We start from the raw sequence: 24,018 nt of genomic DNA, 5'->3' as shown, positions 1-24,018 counted from the left end.
TGTCCCCAGTGATGGAGCAGTTTCCACTCCTTTCTAAGCAGCTTAACAGCTCCAGCTCTCATAACGCTTGAAGTTGGAGCTGTACCATGATGGTGTGGCATCTCCTTAGTGGTCACCAATATATCTCAAGAGTACACATCCTGGATAATGGAGCTTCCAGCCCTCTGATTGAGCCTGCAGCATTGGGAGCTCACTTCTACATGTCCTTCTACATGGAGATGGCTAATTAGGAGGATCACATTGTCAGCATCACTGATGACAAGTGTTGGCTATGGAACCCTATTTAGTCTTGATGTCAGTGTCCCAAACTGAATTTTGGAAGATTCAGTCCAACAAGTCATTCAAAACAGTATCTGTAAGTAATGATTTGAAGAACTGTTTGTTCCAACAGTGCCAACAACAAATCAATCTGTTCTGGATTACTCTAGTCCAAATAACAATAATTCTAACAGCAGGGAGAGTTTGAGATCCTGCAGTATATCAAGTTTGTGGTGGACAGAGCTTATGTGCGAGGTCTGACAAACTTTAGCAGTTGGAATTTATAACCACCATACTATACACATGTGGAATATAATACTTTAACTCTGGAAGATAATACAGAAACTCTGGAAGATAATACAGAGTTTGTATTTATTTATGTGCAAAGCACTTTAAAGGATATCTTCACTTCCTCTACCAACTTGCACCAATGTTTCATGAACATACAGCCTTCTCACTAGTTATGTTTTTCATAGACCCCTATTTATACAATTGAACTTAAAAGTTTGGATTGTTCCAGCACTCTATTCTCTGTTTTCAAACTTTGATCAATTTAATGTGAAACATACCATAACACAGATAATACCTCAGTCTATACCAAGGAGAAACTCCACTATGGTGGGAAATATTGATCACTGTAATGGGTGATATTTTCCTCATTATCACCTTTTTTTTTTTTTTGCAAACAGTGAACGCTAACTGTTTTTTAGATAAAGTTAGACAGCTGTGAGGATGAAAATTTCAACAAAACAGAGGCCATGTGCTTTGCACTGGGAGTCCACCACATGTGGTTTTGAGATGGAGCTTCCTTTGGGTTCCCATCAAAAACTGACAAAGCCCTCATTAACACATTCAATTAGGAGTTAACTGATGGCAGAATCCCAAACTCAACTTTCATGTCAATCAGTGTGATAGATATCACCGCCATGAGTGGCAGTAAGAGAAAGCTGATAGCACATCTGACATTTATTTACTTTAACTTTTCGGGCAGGTTTGAAACTTGAAAACTTTCATCACCTTGCTGCTGTTTGTTTTTAACAGTTTTCCTGTCAATAAAACATGCTGTTTCCATTAAGGATTCTAACTTTCCATCCTTCCCTCCCTGTCTCTCATGGTGCTCCTTTAATTCAAATACCAGCAGCTGTTTTGGTAGATACTTTTCCCACCCAAACAGCTGCCCTTCTATAGACATTTCTTTTTCTAACCAGTCTGTTGAGAGATGTCATTACACATCTTAGGTGCAGGTGGATTTGAAACTCATAGTGTCCCTACATGTGGGGCTATCAGTGCACTATGAAGGGCGTATTAGTTGTACTGTAAACTGTGCAGTTAGCACTGGCAGCTCACCTCCTACCTGCTAATTGAGCAAGTCCACCAAAATCGATTAAACCTCTCGTCAATGTTACTGGGTAGGTGACATAGGTTACACAAAGAAATTTCAGCCCCTTCCTCCCATTTGCCATTTTCTTTTAGTTAGAATTTAGAAACAGCATTTCTTCTATATGTACAATTAATACAATGTGTACTTACGTAAATTTCAGGGAGCAGTTCTGCCAATCAAAAGGAAAGTAAAGAGTGTTGATAGGACAGGTACTCCTGAATATTGCTGGGGGAAGCCATGTAACAAATCCATTTGCTCGGACCAGCAAATTGCAGAAAAAGGCCACTTCGTGTTGTCCATCATTGCTGGTGAATAGATTACAGAATAGGAGAGGTTTCTTACAAGTAATGTCAATCAGCCTTCTCATTTTCAATTTTCTTTTGCTCACCAAAGTGAGGCATGTTACTGATGGGGAATTGAACACATTATTTCAGGCATCCAGGCTTAGGTGGATCTCAAGTACCCTACCAAGTCAGGTATAACTCAACACTTTATTCCAACAACGCACCTTGACCTTAGACATAGAAAAGCATCTACTCCCACTTCCACAAGATGCTGTTTCCATTTCCCACAGTCATTTTATGGTCTCAAAGTGAAAAAGGTTAGTAGCATCAAATTGAGGGCAGCTACAGCCTTTGGACACATTCTCTTGCAACTGAATTTGAACTATTCAAAACATGGTTTTCAGCCAAGCCCACAGAGATGCCCTCCTTACCAATCTGGATTAAATCCAGAAATGAAGAAAAAGTATCTAATCCACCTGACCATCAAACCTTGAAGCTTACATTTCATACAATTGACTCGTAGATCTGGGATTTTGTTTTCCTGAAAATGATGAAAAATCTTTCTGATCTGTGGGAATATTATACCATCTATTTTACAATAATGATCTTTCAGTTTGTAGTGTTTATATCCTAAAGTATTCTGCATAGATAATATTGAATCTCAGGATTAGGTGAGGCTACAGTCATGTCACCAGTGAAAAATTAGAACATAAAACAGTACAGCACAGGAGCAGGCCCTTTGGCCCACCATGTCTGTGCTGACCATGATGCCATTCTAAACTAATTCCATCTGCCTTCACATGGTCTGTATCCCACTAGTCCTTGTCTCTTCATGTGTCTTTCTAACTGCCTCTTAAATGTTGCTATTGTATCTGCTTCTATTGCCTCCCTGGCAGCGTGTTCCAGGCACCTACCACCCTCGTTGTAAAAAAACAACTTGCTTTGCACATCTCCTTTAAACTTTGCTTCTCTCACCTTAAACCTATGTCCCCTGGTAGGTGACATTTCCACCTTGGGAAAAAATACTCTAACTATCCACCCTATCCCTGCCACTCATAATTTTATACATTCTACCAGGTCACCCCTCAGCCTCTGACACTCTAGCAAAAACAATCCAAATTTGTCCGATCTCTCCTTGTTGCTAGTACATTCAACCCAGGCAACATCTTGGCAAAGAAAGCAACAAATGCTGGAGATCACAGCAGGTCAGACTGCATCCATGGAGAGAGATCAGCTCTGATGAAAAGTTATCTAGATTTGAAATGTTAGCTTGCTGTCTCTCCATGGATGCTGGCTAACCCATTGTGATCTCCAGTATTTGTTGTTTTCAGTACAGATTCCAACCTCTTGGTAAACATCCTTTGCATCGTCTCCAAAGTCTCCATATCCTGCCTATAATATGGCAACTAGAACTGCACACAATACTCCAAATGTGGCCTAACTAAAGTCTTATACAACTGCAAAATGACATGTCAATTTTTATACTCAATGCCCTGACTGATGAAGGCAAGTATGCTGTATGCCTTTTTTATCACCTTATCCACTTGTGTTGCCACTATCAGGGAGGTATAGAACCCAAGATCCCTCTGTATATCAATGCTCCTAAGGATCCTGCCATTAACGATATACTTTTGACCTCCCAAAATGCATCTCCTCACACTTGTTTGGATTAAACTCCATCTGCCATTTCTCTGTCTGACTTTCCAACTGATCCATATCTTGCTGTATCTTTTGACAACCTTCATCAATATCCACAATTCCACCAATTTTCATTATCTACAAACTTACTAAACAGACCACCTACATTTTCATCCACATCATTTATATATTTTACAAATAACAGAGGTCCTCCAATGCTGATCCTTGTGGAACACCACTGGTCACAGACCTCCAGTCAGAAAATCACTCCTCCACAGCTACCCTCTGTCTTCTATGACCAAGCCAATTCTGTACGCGATTTACCAACTCACAATGGATTCCGTATGACTTAATCTTCTCGACCAGCTTGATATGAGGGACCTTCTCGAATGCTTTAGTAAAGTCTATGTAGACATCATCCACTGCCATACCCTCTCAATCATCTTCGTCACTTCCTCAAAAAATTCAATCAAATTTGTGACAAGACCTCCACTGCACAAAACAGTGCTGACTATCCCTAATAAGTCCATTCTCTTCCAAATGTGAGTAAATCCTGTCCCTAAGAATCTTCTCCAATAATTTCCCTGCCACTGATGTAAGGCTTACCAGTCTATAATTTTGTAGATTATCCAATTTGCCCTTCTTAAGCAAAAGAACAATTTTGGCAATTCTCCAGCCTTCTGACACCTTATCTTTGGCTGAAGAGCATACAAAGATCTCTGTTAAGGCCCCAGTAATCTCCTTCCTTGCATCCCTCAGTATCCTGGGATAGATCCCTTCAGGCAGTGGGAATCTACCTTAATCTTTTTAATGACACTCAATGCCTCCTCCTTCTTAGTAATGATACACCCTAGAATATCAACATACCCATCCCTAATCTTACCATCGTCCGTGCCCTCTTCTTCAGTGAATATTGATGCAAAGTACTCATTAAGGACCTCAGCAATCTCTTGTGGTTCCATACATGAATTCCCTCGTTTGTCCTTGAGTGGACCTACTCTTCCCCTAGCTACCCGCTTGCTCCTAAAATATGTATAAAATGCCTTGGGATTCCCCTTAATCCTACATGCCAAGAATATTTCATGGCCCCTTTTAACCCTCTTAATCACTTGTTTACTTTCTTCCCCGTTCTCTTTATACTCCTCAAGGCCTTGTCTGATTTCAGTTTCTTAGACCTTGCATATGCTTCCTTTACCTTTTTGACTAAACTTTCAATATTTCCTGTCATCCAGGGTTACTGAATCTTGCCATCCTTATCTTTTATCCTCACAGGAACATGCTGGTCCTGAACTCGGATCAACTGGCCTTTAACCGACAACTACATGTCAGATGTGGATTAACCGTCAAACAGCTACTCCAAATCCAATTTCTCCAGTTCCAGCTTAATACTTTTGTAATTAGCATTTCCTTCATTTAGCACTTTCACCTGAGGACCAGTCTTATCCTCATCCATAACTATATGTTTTTAATTCTTTGTGGGACATGTTGTTGCTGGCTGGCCAGCAATTATTGCCTGTCTCTAGTTGCACTTGAGAAGGTGGTGGTGAGCTGCCTTCTTGAAGTGCTGTAGTCTATGTGTTGTAGGTTGACGCACAATGTCCTTGGGGAAGGAACTCTAAAATTTTGACACAGCGACAATTAAGGAATGGTGAGTCAGGATGGTGAATAGCTTGGAATGGAACTTACAGGTGGTGGTATTCCCATGTATCTGCTTCCCTTGTCCTTCCAGATAGAAGTGGTCATGGGTTTGGAAGGTGCTGTCTGAGGATCTGTAGTGAATTTCTGCAGTGCATTTTGTAGATAGTACACACTGCTGCTACTGAGCATCGATGGTGGATGAAGTGGATGTGGTGCCAATCAAGTAGATTGCTTTGTCCTGGATGGAGTCAAGCTTCTTGAGTGTTGTTGGAGTTGCTCCCATCCAGGCAAGTGGGGAGTATTCCAAGACACAAAACCTGTGCCCTGTTGATGATTGACAAGCTATGGGGGGGTCAGGAGGTGAGCTAGTCGCTGCAGTATTCCTAGTTTTTGACCTGCTCTTGTAGCCACTTTATGTGGTGAGCCCAGTTGAGTTTCTGGTCAATGATAACCCCAAGGGTGCTGTTAGTGGTGGATTCAACACCATTGTTGGTAACACCATTGAACATCAAGAGGCAGTGATTAGATTGTCTGTTATTGGCAATGAGTATTGCCTGGCACTGTGGGATGCAGATGTTTACAGAATTGCTACAATAACGAAAGAAGCCATTCGGCTCATCGAGTCTACACTGACCCTGTAAAGGACATCCCAACCAGACCCAACACCCCACCCAAACCCTGTATTTACCAAGGACAATCCACTTAACCTACACATTTTTAGACTGTGGGAGGAAACTGGAGCATCCAATGGAAACCCACACAGACTCGGGCAGAATGTATAGACTCCACACAGACAGTAACCCAAAGCTGTCCCTGGTGCTGTGAAGCAACAGTGCTAACCAGTGGGCCACCTTACTGCCTTTGTTACCTGCCTTATCAGCCCGATCCTGGATATTGTCCAGATATTGTTGCATTTGAACATGGGCTGTTTCAGTATACAAGAAGTTGCAAAAATTGCCGAACATTGTGCAATCATTGGAGAATATTCCCACTTCTAACCTTATGAGAGAGGGACGTCATTGATGAAGCAGCTGAAGATGGTTGGGCCTAGGACACTACCCTGAGGAACTTGTGCAGAGATGTCCTGGAGCTGGGATTACTGACCTCCAACAGCCACAACCATCTGTTAGGAATGACACTAACCAATAGATAGTGTGCTCCTGATACCCATTGCTCGGGATCCTTAAGACCAACTTGCTCAAATGCAGCCTTGATGTCAAGGGCTGTCACCCTCCACTCATCTCTGGAATTCGGCTCTTTTGTCCATGTTTGAACCAAGGCTGTAATGAAGTCAGGAGCTGAGGGACCCTGGCAGAACCCAAATTGGGCAACAGTGAGTATGTTATTGCTGAGCAGGTGCTGCTTGATAGCACTGTTGATGACACCTTCCATCACTTTATTGATGATCGAGAGTCGACTGATGAGGCCGTAATTGACTTGATTGGATTTGTCCTGCTTTTGGTGTACATGATATAGCTGGGATATTTTCCACATTGTCAGGTAGATGTCATCGTTGTAACCATATTGGAACAGCTTGGCTAGGGGAATGGCAAGTTCTGGAGCACAAGCCTTCAGTACTACTGCCAGAATTTTGTCAGGACCCATAGACTTTGCAGTATCTAGTGTCGCCAACTTTTTATCAATATCAAATTGGCTGAGGGCTGGTATCTGTAATAGTAGGGACTACTGGAGGAGGCTGAGAATGATCATCCATTTGGCATTTTTGTCTGAAGATTGCAGCAAATGCTTCAGCCTTATCTTTAGCACTGATGTGTTGGGCCCTTCCACCATCATGGATGGGGATATTTGTGGAGTCTCCTTCTCCAGTGAGTTGTTTAATTGGCCACCACATTCACAAAAGGATGTGGCAGGATGGCAGAGCTTAGATCTGATGCATTATTTGTGAGATTGCTTAGTTCTGTCTTTCACTTGCTGATTATACAGTTTGGTGTGCAAGTAGCCCTGTTTAATAGCTTCACCAGGTTGTCATCTCGTTTTCAGGTATACCTGGTGCTGCTCCTGGCATGCCCTCTTGCACTCTCCATTGAACCAGGGTTGATCCCCTGGCTTGTTGGTAATGGTTGAGTGGGGGATATGCCGGACCATGAGGTTACAGATTGTGCTGGTGTACAGTTCTGCTACTGTTGATGGTCCACTGCGCCTCATGGATGCCCAGTCTTAGTTGCTAGTTCTGTTTGAATTCTGTCCCATTTAGCACAGTGATAGTACCAGACAACACAATATATGTTATTCTCAATGTGACAGTTGGGATAAAAGGGAGTTTTTCAAATTGGCAGGCTGTAACTAATGGTGTGCCTCAGTGATGGGCCTTCTGCTATTTGCAATTGGCATGGTTATGGCATGCGTTTAGAAGGAATGCAAACAGTGTGGAGGACACAAATTGAGACCTGCAAATTGAGTGAGTGGACAATAAGGTTACAGATGGAGTATGACATAGGAAAACGTAAGGTTATTCACTTTGATAGGAGGTATAGAATATCATAATATGTTTTAAATGGTGAAGATACTTTTAAATTTTGCTATCCAGGGAAGCTGGTATGTTCTTGCACAAAGTTAACAAATAGGTGAAGCAAGGAAGACAGGTGCTATGTTAATTTTTATAGCTAGGGGCTGCAGTATAAGAATAGGGAAGTCTTGCTAAAATGTACAGTACTTTGGTAAGACTAGACCTGACTGGAAAGCTGTGAATGGTTTTAATCTCCTTCCATAAGGAAGGATATACTTGCCCTGGAAACTCAACATAAAACATTCATCAGAATAATCTCTGGAGTGAATGTGTTGTCCTATGATGAGAGGCGAGTCTAATAGGTCTATACTCTCTAAAGTTTGAATGAGAGGTAATTTCATCGAAACTCATAAAGTTCTTAGCAGACTTGTCAGGGTAAATGCTGTGAAACTGACCCCTAGCTAGAGAGTCTAGAAGTAGGAGTCATCATCTGAGAATAAAGAGTCAATAATTTAACATGATGAGGAGAAATGTTTTTACTAAGAAGGCTGTGTATCTTTGGTTAGTCTACTCCTAAAAGAACTGCATATGCTTAGTCATTGTATATATTCAAAGCTGAGTTTAATAAGTTTTGGGACCTTAGGTAGGAAAGTGAAGTGTTGGTCAAAGATGAGTCATGACCTCACTAAAGTAGGCTCCAGAAGGTGTATGGCCTAGTTTAGTTCCTATTTCTTATATTCTTTTAAGAGATGTGTAATTTTCCACCAAAACTTCATAGGCTGGTGATAGTGATTCATTTGTGAGAACACGCTTGCAACATTCCTGGAGATGACCATTCTCTTAGAACTGCAGAATGCTTCAGCCTTGCAAGTTGACACCACATGGTCTGAAAAGCAAACTCCTTCACACTTTCAGACTTGGTGCAGAATGTACCAAGTTGGTCTTTGAACACTCTAACAGCTTGAGGGAGGCAAGCAGGAAGAAAAACATAGCTTGCAATTATATAGCAGTTTACATGACCTCATAGCTTCCCTAAAGAACTTTATATCCAAAGACGTATTTCTGAATTGTAGTCACTGTAGAACTGCAGGAAACCCAGATGTTCATTTTCCCCTAGGAAGGTCACATAAACAGCAATGCAAAATTGTTTGTATCATTTCTTTTATAGGTGTTGCTTTTGACTGAGCTGTTGAAAAAGACATGAGGAAAACTCCTCCACTATTTTCCAAACAGTGCTCTGAGAAGACAGAGAGGCCACTGTTTAATTCTGCGTCTGAACCTTTTAAAACGAAGCATGGTGAAATTTACTGAGCCCCAACCACAGCCTGCAACTTTGCATTCAATTGTAATCAACTGATTGAGAATTTCAGACGGCTGGCTTACATTGTTCTGATAAGCTATCTCTTACATGGAAGGCTGTGCTGGTGCTGCTGAGGTCTTAAGAACATACAAACAAGGAATAGGAGTAGGACACTTGTCCCCTTAAGCCTCCTCCACCATTCAATAACATTATGGCTATTTAGATTTTAACTTCAATTCTACCTTCCTGCATTTCACCAATTATCTTTCACCCTGTTAGTAGACCAGAATCTATCTACATGTTCCTTAAAAATATTTAAAGATTCTACAACACTGTCTTTTGAGGAAGGGAGTTCTGAAGATTCACTTTGAAGACTTTGAGAGGAAAAATGATCTCTTATCACTGTCTTAAGTGGGTGACATTTTATTTTTAAATTATGACTCCTAGCTCTAGATTCTCACACAAGAGGAAACATCCTTTCAACATCCACACAGTGAAGTCCTTTCAGGATCCTATATACGTCAATTAAATCAACTCTGACTGTCCTAAACTCCAGAGGATACAGGACTGGCCTGTCTAGCCTCTCCTCGTAAGGCAATCTGCTTGTTCCAGATATTAGTTTAGTAAACCTTCTTTGAATTGCTTCCAATGCACTAACATCCTTGTGTACATACAGTGACCAGTATCGTACACAGTACTCCAGATGTGGTCTAAACAACGGAAAAAAAAGTTGCTCTACAAGTGTAGTTCTGCGCTTCCCAGTTTAACATATATTATTTCTGATGAGCAGAAACCATCCACTTCTCCCAAAGAGATTGATGTAATGAATTTACATACTTGTTTTCTAGGACAATGTCCGGTATCCACACTAAATCGGGGGGTAGACGGATTATTTCAATTCCGCTATATTCTGACATATTCCAAGTAAGTCGTTTATCATACCATCCCTGGAACAAAAGACAAATGAAAGTGGGCCTTATCACTAACTGAATTGTGAGCTAAAATGAAAAATCAGATAATTGAGTGGGATTTTACAGTCCCTGCCAGTTTGTAAGATGCAGTGGGTGGTTTGTCCACCCCCCCGACTGGTCTACCATTTTATTATGGGAGTGGAGCTATTGGACATTCCACCAGTCCTTGGGCCTGTTGAGGTCCTTAAATTGCCATTAATATCTACTGGAGTACCCATCCCATCCCACCAGTATTTTATCTCCAACAGGGGCAGCCACACTGTGGACGGAGACCAATGCTGAGCTTTAGCTGAGTGGGCTGGTGTTAGACAAAGGGTGGTACCTTTTTTGGGGTTCCCCTTTGGCCATTGAAGGAACAATCCCAGGCCATATACTCAATTAGTTGTCCCATTGACCTCTTGTACCTGACCTACCAACCTGTCACTCCCCTTGATGGGGCCTGCTCAACATCTCTTAGCACTTTTGGTTAAGAAAAATCTATCGATGGATAGGGGTTCTTGGCCTCACTGGAAAACTTTAACAGCCGGTCCCCAGGAGAAGGGAGCACATGTGAGTGTTCAGGCATAAGATTTAAAACTGTGAAATATGGGACAAACTGCATCTCGGCAGCAATTAACCAGGGACATGGAGCAATCACCTTGAATACAGCGTGGTGTCCTTGGGATAGAATCCCTCACCACTGGACACACCACACTGACAAGACTTTTGAAACTTGAAATAACTTTGGAAAGCACTAAATGTTTGAACAGCCATAACAACAGCCAAAAGAAATCAACCAACAATTAATGTTTAAGTAGATGATAATTCCTTCTCGAGAGCATTGGGGTATGCTAGGGATGAATTGAATTGAATTACCTCTATCGTCAAATGTACTCAAACGAGTACAGAGAAAGGTTTATACATCGCTACTTACAGTGCCATTTTAGGTACAAAGGTATAGCTTCTTCAGTTATAAGATCTTACAAAATAGAGAAATAAGAAGTCCGGCATTGCAGAAATAAAAGTTCAGAATGATGGTCTTCCAACCCAGACCACTCTGGCACCTAGACTCTAGGCCGCACCTGGCCTTGGTTCCAGACCACATTGGGCTTCACCTTGAGGTTCATGAGGCTGGGAGATTGTTCTGGAATTGCTCGAGTCCAGGAAATCATGCTGAGGCCATGCCAGGCTGAGAGACCATCATGTACTACCGGAAGACTATCACACCATGCTGGGAGACTGCTACACCAGGCCTGGAGTCCACTATACCAGGCCGGGAGGCCACTACGCCAAATTGAGAGGCCACCACAGGAGGCCGCTATGCCAAGCCGAGAGGACCCTTCGCTGTGTCTCTGCTGAGGCCGGACAGTTGGGAGAGAAGGAGGTTTGGTGGTGGTGATGGTTCTTGCTGCTTAACATTTGTTCAGCCATGCAAGGTTATAGCATCATGTTCTATCTGCTCAGTATACTTCTGGTGGATGTTGATTGCACATGCTGTGCATCTGGCATGCTTTGTGGTCGGAGTATGAATGCATGGACATCAGTCACCACATTTCTCTCCAAATGGTACCTGTAGCACCCAAACAACGGACGCCACCAAGTCCAATTTCACACTCAAACTCTTTTAACAATATTGAAAGAAGAATAAATATTTCCTTTGACACCTAAATGTTGACGTCTATATATAGGTGGGAAAATGTATTGTGCTGGGGAGTTTTGTAGTTAAATGTTAATTAGGAAATGTTCCCTAGGATATAAGGACTGGAACACGTTCCTTACATTATGGTGAGAGAGGTTTCATTCAAGGATCAATGCGATGAAATCACATTGTCCAGCTGTAAATATAAAAATGTTACTTGCATTACATTTCTCTTTCTGGTATTTTAGTGATAATTATTAATTGTTTACTAAAAATAGCTTAATATTTTCACTGAAATATAGGTCATCAAATTTCATACACTGACATTAATGAATACCTTCTTTAGAGAAAATTTGATTAGTGATTTTAGTCAGCCATTTTTGAATATGTTCAATTTTAGGGATTGACTGGAGGAGCAGAGAGGATGAAGTCTATGGAGAAGGAAAGATGAACTTTTGAAGCTGTTTCAGTTTTAGTAATATCAGTTTAATATTAATTTATTCAATATTTTACCATTTATATGATTTATTTAGTAATATATTCCATAATCCAAGATGGCGCCGGAACGTGACAACATTATCCATTTTTCATTATACCTGGGTATAAATGACAATATTATATAAATCTAAATCTAAATCTAATATCCAGGCAAACATGATAAAAAGAGAACTCAAATATGCTGCATGCTTGATTCCTTTACTCACATGATCAATCCACACATTTGTAGTCAGTGTCTCATCAACTTCTTTCTGTAAGGAATTGAGAACACAGAAGTACATTTGAGGTGATATGTATTAAAAACACTTGATTTATTAAATTTAAAATACCAAAGCAAGTTACATATGTTGGCATTTCACGGTGCCAGTTCCAATTGCTGCTCAAAACCCTATTTGGTTTAAAAGAAACCCTCCCAGTGCAAGAGGTATCTTCCTTGCAGGTCTGCATCAATAGTTTCTTGTGCATTCATAAGTGTATATTTATATAGGCTTTGATCCCTCAATCTTTGCAAACTACCTATTCATCTTCAATAAAAACCAAAAGAAATGCAGATGTCGTAAATCAGGGACAAAAACAAAGTTGCTGGAAAAGCTCAGCAGGTGTGGCAGCATCTGCGAAGGAGTAAACCGAGTTAACATTTCGGGTCCGGTGACCCTTCCTCAGAACTCAGTTTCCAGCAACTTTGTTTTCATTCATCTTCAAACTTATTTCCTTCTCCAAAGTCACTGAACTTGCTGTTGTCTCCCAAACCATTTTTCATTTCCGAAACTCCACACTCCAATCAATTTTCTGCTTTCGCTACAAAACTGAAGCAGCTCTTATTTAAACAGTAAATGACAGCCTGTATGATTGTGACAATGATAAAATAATCCTCTTTGTGCTTCTCAAAATGTATGCAGCTTTTGATATGGTTGTCAGTCCATCTTCCTTCAATATTTGGGACTGTGCTGAATTTTCTTAGTTCCTGGACTATGTGGGCAATAATGAATCACCTGCTAAAAATATGGCGAGATCAGAAAAATGACATTTTTGATGTCAAGAGAAAAGCCTGATTTTCCACCCATGATTTGAACAGCAAGATGAGAATCTTAGTAGTGAGTGGCAAGAGGCCCATTTGCCTGAATTTATATCTCATTAGTACCTAATCACACCTGATTAAATGCAATTTTCTATTTTGTCATGGAGCAGAGAGAGGTTATATGGTGACAATTCCTGACATGAAAGTCAGAGCAAGCACCCGGCTGTTCCAACTCACTGTTTGCTCCTCCCCATCTCCAAACCTCCTTGAAAGTAAGGCCATCTAATTTTCTACTGCTGTAGCTTAATTTGTACAAACACCTGTCAGCCTAAGCAATGGCTCACTTTTAAAATTCACATTCTCATGTTTCAATTTCCCCCCAAGGCCTCACTATTCCCTGCTTCTGTAATGTTCTTCTGCCCTAGAACCCTTCATGATATTGACATTCCTCCAAAATGGCTTCTCACATCCAATGGTGATCTGACATAATTGGTGGCTGTATCTTTGTTAGGCCATAAACTCAGGAATTTCCTCCTAAGTTTGTCTATCCTGCTTCCTCCTTTTAAGATGCTCCTTAAAGCTTACCTTCTCAACTGAGCTTTTGGTGACTTGTCATAACATTTCCTCATGTGGCTAGAATGAGACTTTACTTTATAATGGTCCTGTGAAGTACCTTGGATTGGTTTATTTGGTATAGGTGCTATAGAAATACAAGTTCTAGTATGGCGCTGTAGAACGATTGCATGAGAAATAGAATACACTAAACAAGTCATAATGAGAGGCATAGATAGAGTGGATAGTCAGAGGCTTTTTCTCAGGGTGTAAATGACTATTACGAGGGGACATAATTTTAAGGTGATTGGAGGAAGGTATGGGGAGATGTCAGAGGTAGGTTCTTCACACAGAGAGTGGTGGGCGTGTGGAATGCGCTGCCCACAGTGGTAGTGGAGTCAGATACTTTAGAGACTTTTAAGCGACTCTTGGATAGGCACGTGGAGGATAGTAAAATGTAGGGTATGCAGGGTAGATTGATCTTAATTGGATAATAGGTCAGCACAACATTGTGGACCAAAGGCCCTGTACTGTGCTGTACTGTTCTATGTACAGAGGATGCACAAAAGCTAAAACATGGTAAATACCTGATAGGTTGAAAGAATTTTATTCTACAGTGGGATAATTTCTGTGTCTCTCAATTTTACGGTATTTTACCAGGACCAACAAGGTTACATGATATCTAATGCTGTGTAGTTTTGTAAAGTCAAATCATTACCATAGCTAGAATATCTGCACACATTGACCACAAGCTTTTGGAGCGCTGTCCCTTTGTCAAGTGATGACCTTATCCACCACAGACAAACACTGGCACCTCCACATGCATTGACCCAAACAAAGTAGGCCCAAAGCATGGGCAGCATGATAGCACAGTGGTTAGCACTGCTTCCTCACAGCACCAGGGACCTGGCTTTGTTTCCAGCCTTGGATGACTGTCTGTATGGAGTTTGCACGTTCCTCCAGTGATTATGTGGGTTTCTGTAGGTACTCCAGTTTCTTCCCACAGTCCGAAGATGGGCAGATTTGGTGAATTGGCCATGCTAAATTGCTCTGTAGTGTACAGGGATGTGCAGGCTAGATGGATTTGCCATAGAAAATGCGGGGTTAAGGGGATAGGGTGGGATGCTCTTTGGAGGTCAGTGCAGACTCAATGAGCTGAATAGCCTCTGCCTGCACTGTAGGGAATCTATGCTGTAAAAAATGTGACAGATCAGAAACAAAGGAGAACAAACTCAATACAAATAAATGAAATAGTCTTATGAGAAGTCTAGTGTCATAGAATGTTATCCATTATTTGATGGGTGCTGGCAAAAGTAGTCAACCTCAGCACTCTACAATTATGAATATAAGATATAGGACCCTTGCAATTATTCTATCATTTAATAAGGTCATGGTTGATCCTTGATCTCTGCTTTCTCTCCTGAAATCCAAATCTCATGAATCCCTTTGAGTCTAAAATTCTACTAGTCTCAGCCTTAACCTCATCAAAATCATTCAAAACCATCTGGAATCAAGAATTCTAAAGACTTACAAACCTTTGAGTGAAGGTATTTCTTCTCATCTCAGTCTGAATGGCCACCCTCTTACCCTGAGACTGACCTGTGGCTCCAACAGCCTCTCAGCATCTACCCCATCAAGGCATCCTTAAGTCTTGTATCTTTCAGAAAGATTACCTGTCATTTTTCCAACTTCAGAAAGTACAGACCCTATTTATGCAATCTCTCTTCATTGTCCAGTCCTCTCATCCCGGAAGTCAACTGAATGCATTGCACTTGCAGGACTTTTTATTGCTGTCATTGTTGTTAACTTAGAAATAGGTGTGAAGAAGAACAGCAAATTGTACTGAGTGTGCCATATATAATACCCAATAGAACAGTGAAGCAAGTAAATGGCACATGTATGCTTTATACAAAGTATTGATAAGCTGTTCTACATTTGCTGCTTGCCCATGCCAAATAGAAATCATGTCTAATCTTGTGCTTGAATACCATTATCCTGCATAATCCTCAAATCCTTTGATGTTTTTAATATGTAAAAGAAGTCCATCGACCTCCATCTCGAAGCTACTCAATGACAGAGCATCCACTGCCCTCTGGGCTGAAGATTTCTAAGAATTAACCACTGTCAGTGAAGAAATTCCTCTTATCTCAGCCCTAAATAGCCTAACCTTATTCTAAGACTGTGTGTGCTGGTTCTGACCACCCCATCCACCAGAAGAAACATCCTTCCTTTACCTACACTGTCAATTCCTGTAAGAATTGTTTTAGGTTGGAAGGAGATCATTTCTTTTACTTTTAAATTTCAGAGTATAAAGGCCCAATCTGTTTAATATTTCCTCATAAGACAATCCCTCGATTCGAGGAGTTAGGTTTGGCACATCTTCATTGCACTCACACTGTGGCAAATATATCCTTCAGTAGGTATGAAGACCAAAACAGCACACAATACTCAAGGTGTGGTCTAACTAAGGCTCTGTATGATTGCAGTAAGACATCTTTACTCCGATATTCAAATCGTCTTGTAATAAAGGTCAATTTACCTATATATACAGTAAAAAAATTGGAAATAATGGTGTCTTTCAAAAGCTCCTGTGCAAGTACAACATCCTTTGTACCCAATTTTTATGCTACCCTGGCACAGATTCTGGCTAAATCTACCAGATATTCGTTTAATATTATTTGTTATCATGAAGTTTATTGAGAGAAATAAAATATGATTAATGTGTGGAAGAGTACTAGCAGACTCTTTGAGTGCTAACAGCTTGCTTTTTAAAAATTAGCACTTTAATATGCAGAAATGTAACATTGTAATTTACTTCACTGCATTAGTAATTTGTACATATTGTGTTTGTGGATTCAGGAGTCAATGCCCCTCAATTACTGTTAACTTACTAATGAAATGAGATTGGAGAGTGTTAAACCCAATGAAATCTTCACCACTTCATCCTTATGCTCAACTGGCCGTACATCTTTATTATACTTTCTGACTTCTAAAAGATCATGAATCAACCTCTCTTCGTCATTCCCAACGGAACATCCTGCAGATTAAAACAGAAAGAACACAAATAATTTTGAATGTAAATATCTTCCAGGCCAGCCTGTTTGGAGATGTTACTGCACACATCTGAAAGAGAACCCAGGCCACTGTTAGGGGCACTACCACTGCACCACACAAACCCTTTGTGTTTGGGATGCATGTAACCATTTTCTCAATAGTTTAAATATCTTATCAACACAATACCTAGAACATCTGTAGCTTGTGACTTAAAAGAAAACTATGAGGAATCTCACATAAAATAAAACAATGTCAACACCAATATATTTCATATTGGGTTCTAATTTGCAGACTCAACAACAATTAAGCTCTAATTAACCTTCCGCTGCAAAATGGTTTCAGACAATTAAATACCGATTCAACTGAAACATGCTTACTGAACAACAATTATAACTTTATTATTTAATGGAACACAGTTCCAACTTAACAGCAGGATAACCTATAATGCATTACATGGAATAACATGCCTACCCTTATAGTGGTAAGCAACAGGAAGCCCTTTTGCATGAATTTGCTCATCATGCATGCTCATTAAAAGGCTATCTCACCAGAATCAAGTTACCCTTCCATTTAACTTCTTTTAAACCGAGCAATCGGTGTCTTCAGATTCCCAATTATTTGTAAGAAGTGTTCAGCAGGCAAGATACTGTACTTGCTGGACTTTAGAGTCATAAAGTAATGCAGCATGGAAACAGACCCTTTGGGCCAAATTGGTTCATGCCGACCATGATGCCCACTCAGCTGGTTCTAATTGCCTGCATATTGTCTATATCCCTTTAAACCCTTCTCATCCATGTACCTAGCTGAGTGTCTTTTAAATGTTGCTAATGTACCTGCCTCAACCACTTTCTCTGGCAGGCAATTCCATAAATGCACCACTCTCTGCATGAAGGTGCTGCCGCTCAGGTCCTTCTTAAATGTTTCCCCTCTCACCTTAAACCTATGCCCTCTAGTTTTCAATTCCCCATCCCTGGGAAGAAGACGATATGCATTCATCCTATCTGTGCCCCTTATGATTTTATACATCTCAATAAGGTCACCCTTATTGATATTGATACCAATAAGGTCATTCTCCTAAATTCCAAGGAATAAAGTCTTTTCCTGGCCAACCTCTGCCTATAACTCAGACCTACTAGTCCTGGCAACATTCTCGTAAATCTTCTTTGCACATTTTCCAATTTAACTATGTCTTTCCTATAACAGGGTGACCAAAACTGTACACAATACTCCAAGTGCAGCCTCACAAACGACTTATACATTGGGTCCCAACTCTTATACTCAATGCCTTGACAGATGAAGGCCAACATGCTAAATGCCTTATTCACCGCACTGTCTACTTGTAACATCGCTTTCAATAAATTATGTACATGTACTCCTAGGTCCCTCTGTTCCACAACACTCCTCAGGACCTTGCCACTTACTGTATAAGTCCTACCTTGGTTTGACTTTCCAAAGTGCAACACCTTACAACTATCTGTATTAAATTGCATTTTCCAATCCTCAGCCCTCTTCCCCATCTGATCAAGATCCCTCTGTAATTTTTGATAACCTTCCTCACTATCAACAATACCTCCTAATTTTGTATCATGCCTTACACATAAACATCCAGATCATGTATGTAAATAGCAAATAACAAAGGTCCCTGTACCGACACCTGTGGTACACCACTAGTGACAGGCCTCCAGTCTGAGAAACTACCTTCAATCATCACCCTCTGCTTCCTACCATCAAGCCAATTTTGAATCCAATTAGCTAGCTCTCCTTTGATCCCATGCAACCTAACCTTCATGACTAGCCTGCTATGTGGGACCTTGTCAAAGGCCTTACTAAAGTCCATATAGACAACATACACTGCCCTACCATCATCTATCCCCTTGGTTACCTCTTTGAAAAACTCTAAAAGATTTGTCAGACATGACTTCCCACACACAAATCCATGCTGACTATCCCCAGTCAGACCTTGACTATCCAAATGTTGGTTGATCCTGTCCCTCAGTATCCTCTCCAATAACTTGCTTACCACTGATGTCAGGCTCACCGGCCAATAGTTCCCTGGCTTGTTTTGGCTACATTTCTTAAACAATGGAACAACATTAGCCACCTTCCAGTCTTCTGGAACTTCACCAGTGGTTAAAGATGAAGTAAAAATCACTACAAGGGCCTCTGCAATTTCTTTCCTAGCCTCCCACAATGTCCAAGGATGGACTTGATCAGGCTCAGGGGATTTATCCACCTTAATGTGCTTTAAGGCTGCAAACCCCTCTTTTCTGGTAATGTGTATGTGGTCCAAAACATCCCCACTTGTTTCTCTTATTTCCTTAACATCCATGAATCTGTCCTCAGTAAACACAAAGGAGAATTATTCGTTAAAAATCTCTCCTAGCTCCCGTGGTTCCACACATAGACAGCAATGCTGATCTTTAAGGGGATGTATTCTCTCCCTAGCCACCCTTTTACTCTTAATATAGCTATAGAACCTCTTGGGATTATCTTTAACCTTACCTGACAGATCCATCTTATACCCTCTTTTTGCTCTTCTGATTTCCCTCTTAAGCGTACTCCTACACTTTTTATAGTCATCTAGGGATTCACTTCAGGTTGATAACTAAAACCCAATGTATGCCTTCTTCTTTTTCCTGACCAGAGCCTCAATATCCCTTGTCAGCCAATGATCCCTAAACCTGCCAGCTTTTCCCTTCACCCTAACAGGGATGTACTGTCCCTGGACTCTTGATATCACACTTTTATAAGCATCCCATTTGCCAGTTGCTCCTTTTCCTTCAAACAGACTCACTCAATCGACCGCGGTTAGATACTGCCTAATGGCCCTGCTCCAGTTTATCACCTTAACCTGTGGATCTATCCTATGTTTTTCCATAACTATGTTAAAACTAAGAGAGTTATGGTCACTGGACCCAAGGTGTTCTCTGACTGACACTTCAGTCACTTTCCTGACTTTTTTTCCTAGGAGGGAGTCCAGCGTTACGCACCCCACCCGAGTAGGGTCCTCTACATATTGATTTAAGAAACTTTCTTGGACACATTTGACAAATTTGACCCCATTTGGGCCTTTTATACTCTGGGTGGCCCTGTCAATACAAGGGAAATTACAATCTCCAGCCAATACCACTCTGTTATTTCTACAGGTATCTGCAATCTCTCTACACATCTGCTCCTCTAGTACCTGTTGGCTGTTTGGGGGTCTATAACCATCCCCTTCTTGTTTGTAAGTTGTGACCATATCTCCTCATTTGATGACCCCATAAGAATGCCCTCGCTAAGCACTGTTGTTATGTCCTCTCTTATCAAAAGGGCAACTCCCCCCTCCTCACTTACTTGTACTTCTGTCATGCCTGTAGCTTCTATATCCTGGAACATTGAGCTGCCAGTCCTGCCTTTCTCTCAGCCATGTTACTGTTATGGCTATAATATCCCAGTGCCCAGAGCCAATCCATGCTCTGACCTCATCTGTCTTACCAGTCAGGCCTCGTGCTTTGAACTAAATGTATTTTCCCCTGACTTCTTGATGTCCCCTCTCTTATTCAGAGTCCCACCACCACCCCCGCCTCCGCCAAACTAGTTTAAACCCTCCTGGGTAACGTTAACAAATCTCCGAGTAAGGACGTTGGACCCCCTCTGGTTCAAATGCAACCCGTCCCTCTTGTGCAGGTCACCTCTACCCCGGAAGAGTTCCCAATGATCCAAGAACTGAAAACCCTGCCCCCTATACCAGATCCTCAGCCATGCATTCACTTGACCTACCTTTCTAATTTTTAATCCTCACTGGCACATGGCACTGGCAGTAATCTGGAGATCACTACCTTTGAGATCTTGCTTTTTAACTTCTTACCTAACTCCCTGTACTCATTTTGCAGGACCCTATCCCTTTGTCTACCTGCGTCATTTGTACCAATGTGCAAAATGACCTCAGGCTGTTCACATCCCCCTTCAGAATGTTCTGCAATCATTCAGAGACATCTTTGACCCTGGCACCCAGAGGCAACACACCATCCTGGTGTCTATTCTGCAGCCACAGAATTTCCTGTCTGTCCCCCTCACAACTGAGTCTCCAATCAGTATCGCTCTGTCTGACTGCGCCCTTTCCCTCTGAGTCTCAGAGCTGGTCACAGTGCCACTGACCTGACTGCTGCTGCTAGACCCTGAAAGGTCATCCCCCTGCAACAGTATCCAAAGCAGGACACCTGTTAATGAGGGGAATGGCCACAGGGGAATCCTGCACTAACTGCCTACCCGCCTTACTTCTTCTGGAGTGAGTAGCCACTGCATGGTCCCCTTTGAGGAGTGTTCGTCCAGACCATGTAATGATTCAGATCTGTTGGCGGTAGTCTTGGTTGCATAGGGCATGGATGACAACAAATGGAAGTAGACTGAATTATAGTGGAGATAGGCTAAGGAGGATGGCCAAGCATCTTCCTGGCCAAGAGAGGCAGGCAGACCAGGGAAAGGTGAAAGATCAGAAAGTTTGGCTGCAAGTATCCACTTTAAGAACCTAATAAAATAAGATAAAGATAACATGCATGCTGCTTCTGCCTTGTAGAGAATGAATGTTTATGCAGGTACCCTTTAAAAATGGTGGCCAAATGCTGTGTGGTTAAGGTTCATTGTCTGATCCAGTCATAAGGTTTGCTTTGCCACTCGTGTGCACCTCCTTCTCAACAGCAATAAAGTCTGGACACCACACGCAATGTCTACATCCCTTGAGAGAATTAAAAACTTGTGATGAAAAGATTCATGAGAATGATTCCAGGTCGAGGAACTTCAAGTATGTAGATAGGTTGAAGAAGCTGGGACCTCTTCATAGAGTAATGGAGACATACAGCATGGAAACAGACCCTTCCATGAAGCAAGGAAGATGAGAAGAGACTTGTTAGAGGTATTCAAAGTCATTAGGAATCTGGACAAGGTAAATGAGTGAAACTGTCCCCTTATTGAAAGAATTGAGATTCAGGGGGCACAAGTTTAAGGTAATTGACCAAAAAATAGCAATGAAAATATGAGGAGAAACCTTTACACGGCAACACGTGATTAAGGTCTGGAATGCACTGCATGAGAGTGGGATAGTGACAGGTTCAATTGAGACATTCAAGAGGCAATTTGTTTAATATTTGAAAAGGAAGAATGTGCAGGGTAACAGAGAGAAGGTGAGGGAATGGCAATTGGTACATTGCTCACTCAGAGACCTGATGCAGATGGACTGAATGACCTCTTCTCTGCTGTAACAATTCTTACCCTCCACTCTGACCACTGCCCACCATATCCTAGAAGTATCCCAGGTTCTGATACAGCATGAGTCCCATGACACTACCAAAATTGCATTGCCATGAATATTTGCTACTGATTGGCCATAAAAATAATGAAGTAAATAATGAAGTTAATAAACTTCATTAATTTCCTGTCACTGCCAGCGGGTTATCATCGCTGTTCAAAGCTGCTCAGGAAAAGCAAGAGGAGATGGCAATACATCAGGGAACCAGCAAAATGTGTTTTCCTCTAATATTGAACAATATCATTACTGTACTTCGGAGTCATCATGAGATATCACACAAACGCAATTACTCTGCTTGAAGATTTAGGAGCTTCAGCAATACTATTATGTCCTCTCAGAACAAGACTTTTGTTTTGTGAATTTCTTGCTGTTTATCATTTTCATAATTGAGAAACAACATAGATAAACCTAAAGAGTTTCAACAGTTTCACATTGATATAACACCCAACTCTCTCCTCTGGCCAGTTAATGATTTCCTGTCTTTTGTCAGCCTCCAACCTTTTGCCATTTCCAGCCTGTTGCCAGTTCTGGCCTGCATGACATCAACCTGTTACCAGGCCCTAGTCTCTTTTCAGCTGTTGACAGATCTGATCTGTTACCACACTCCATCCTGTTGTAATCCCCAATCTATTGCCATGCTCCTGTCTCTTGCCAGCCCTGGCCTGCTGTTCACAGTCTGTCTCTGAGCTGTGATCCTGTCATGGTTTTGGCCTGTTGTCAGTTGTGGCCTAGAGCTGGAATGTTGTCAGGCTCCTGTCTGCACTTAGCTCCGGAATGTTGCATTCCAACGGTGGTCTAATTAGCTATTGCCTGTTGTGAGAACCTTTTGATGCTTTTTATACAGCAATGAGATCTGAATCTTTTAATATTCCAACTACAGTTAGCTAAATTCTGCTGTTTGTACTTCAACGTTCCCTACAGGGTAAAGATTTCTGGATAGTGTAATGATATACATGGACTGCTGGAATCTTTTCCTACTCTGCTTGTCCCAAGACTCTTTGGGATTTATATCCATTTGATTGTCCTACGTTGGTTTTAATTTCATTCCCTGGCTCATTTTTCCTGTCGTTATAATTGCACTTTTAAGTTCATTTTCTAACTATTATTTAAAATAGTAAAGCTGTCCTAAACATATGATTAAGATTGGTGATCACTTTTAAAAAATAATATTCATTACTTAGTTAGTAAACACAGTTTAACAGAAAGCTATGATCATCCTCAAATCGAGCAAAATGTGCTTCAAAAGAAAAGAGCTGTGGCACACAATTTCGCTTAGGACTTCTCTTCAGCTATGCCTTTTGACAGATGTTAAGAAGTACACGTAGGAAATCAATTAGTTAGCATCAACTCATGAACATTGATGAAATGTAAATATTATTAATGTTATAATTGTTAGATGCTTAAGGACTACTGGAATAAGTTGGAGCAAGATTAGATTCACAAGCAACAACTGCACTCAGGCTTTGTGAGTTGTGCGGTTCTGCCAATATCACAAGTTCAAATTTTTTAAAATACAGTTAAAATTACTTATCTAAACTTCTGGGCAGGCCATTTACTAGAAAAACTTATAATTGAACACCACAAAGCTCTTATGATTAAAAGAACATTTCAACTAAAATAGATTTAAGACAACTCTCCTTTAATATACAGATCAGAGAACAATGCTAAGTAAATTCAAATGTTTATCATTATCACTGAAAAATTGACTTGAAACTTTCTTCGGAAACAAGGTATAGCTTACCTGTATAAAACAGGCAGATAATGAGAAGATAAACGGTGTGAACGTTCCCCATTTGGATAAGAACGAATTCTGAACATAAAAGCTACTTGTGCATTTGGCAGCTTGTAACAACTTTGTCTGAAGGACGGATTCTGAAATCTAGTTCAGGGTGAAACTGACAGAAACAGCTGATGGATAGAATTAGGATAGACTCACTTCCATGTGAAAGATCTCGAATCTCACAGCATGTGTCTGGTATCTGTTGTGATACATATTTCATCCGAAGGCCATCTCTGATTACACAAATCAGTGCTCACATTCTCTTCATGGTTTA

At 41.0% G+C, this 24,018-nt stretch overlaps 1 protein-coding gene across 1 annotated transcript in view; it reads right to left on the bottom strand.

The window, feature by feature from the left end:
* Positions 1–23,763, bottom strand: part of chrnd (cholinergic receptor, nicotinic, delta (muscle)) — a 42,902-nt gene extending 19,139 nt beyond the window's left edge. The window contains exons 1-5 of the mRNA XM_020529618.2: positions 23,706–23,763; positions 16,515–16,660; positions 12,260–12,304; positions 9,804–9,913; positions 1,789–1,944 (exon numbers count right to left, since the gene is read on the bottom strand). Of these exons, the coding sequence (XP_020385207.2) occupies positions 1,789–1,944; positions 9,804–9,913; positions 12,260–12,304; positions 16,515–16,660; positions 23,706–23,757 (509 nt within the window). The 5' untranslated portion in view covers positions 23,758–23,763. The remainder of the gene's footprint in view (positions 1–1,788; positions 1,945–9,803; positions 9,914–12,259; positions 12,305–16,514; positions 16,661–23,705) is intronic.
* Positions 23,764–24,018: the final 255 nt, after the last annotated feature.

Source organism: Rhincodon typus, chromosome 13 (assembly GCF_021869965.1).
Source record: "Rhincodon typus isolate 14 chromosome 13, sRhiTyp1.1, whole genome shotgun sequence".
Classification (NCBI taxonomy): Eukaryota; Metazoa; Chordata; class Chondrichthyes; order Orectolobiformes; family Rhincodontidae; genus Rhincodon; species Rhincodon typus.
This window is presented reverse-complemented; position numbering and strand designations above follow the sequence as displayed.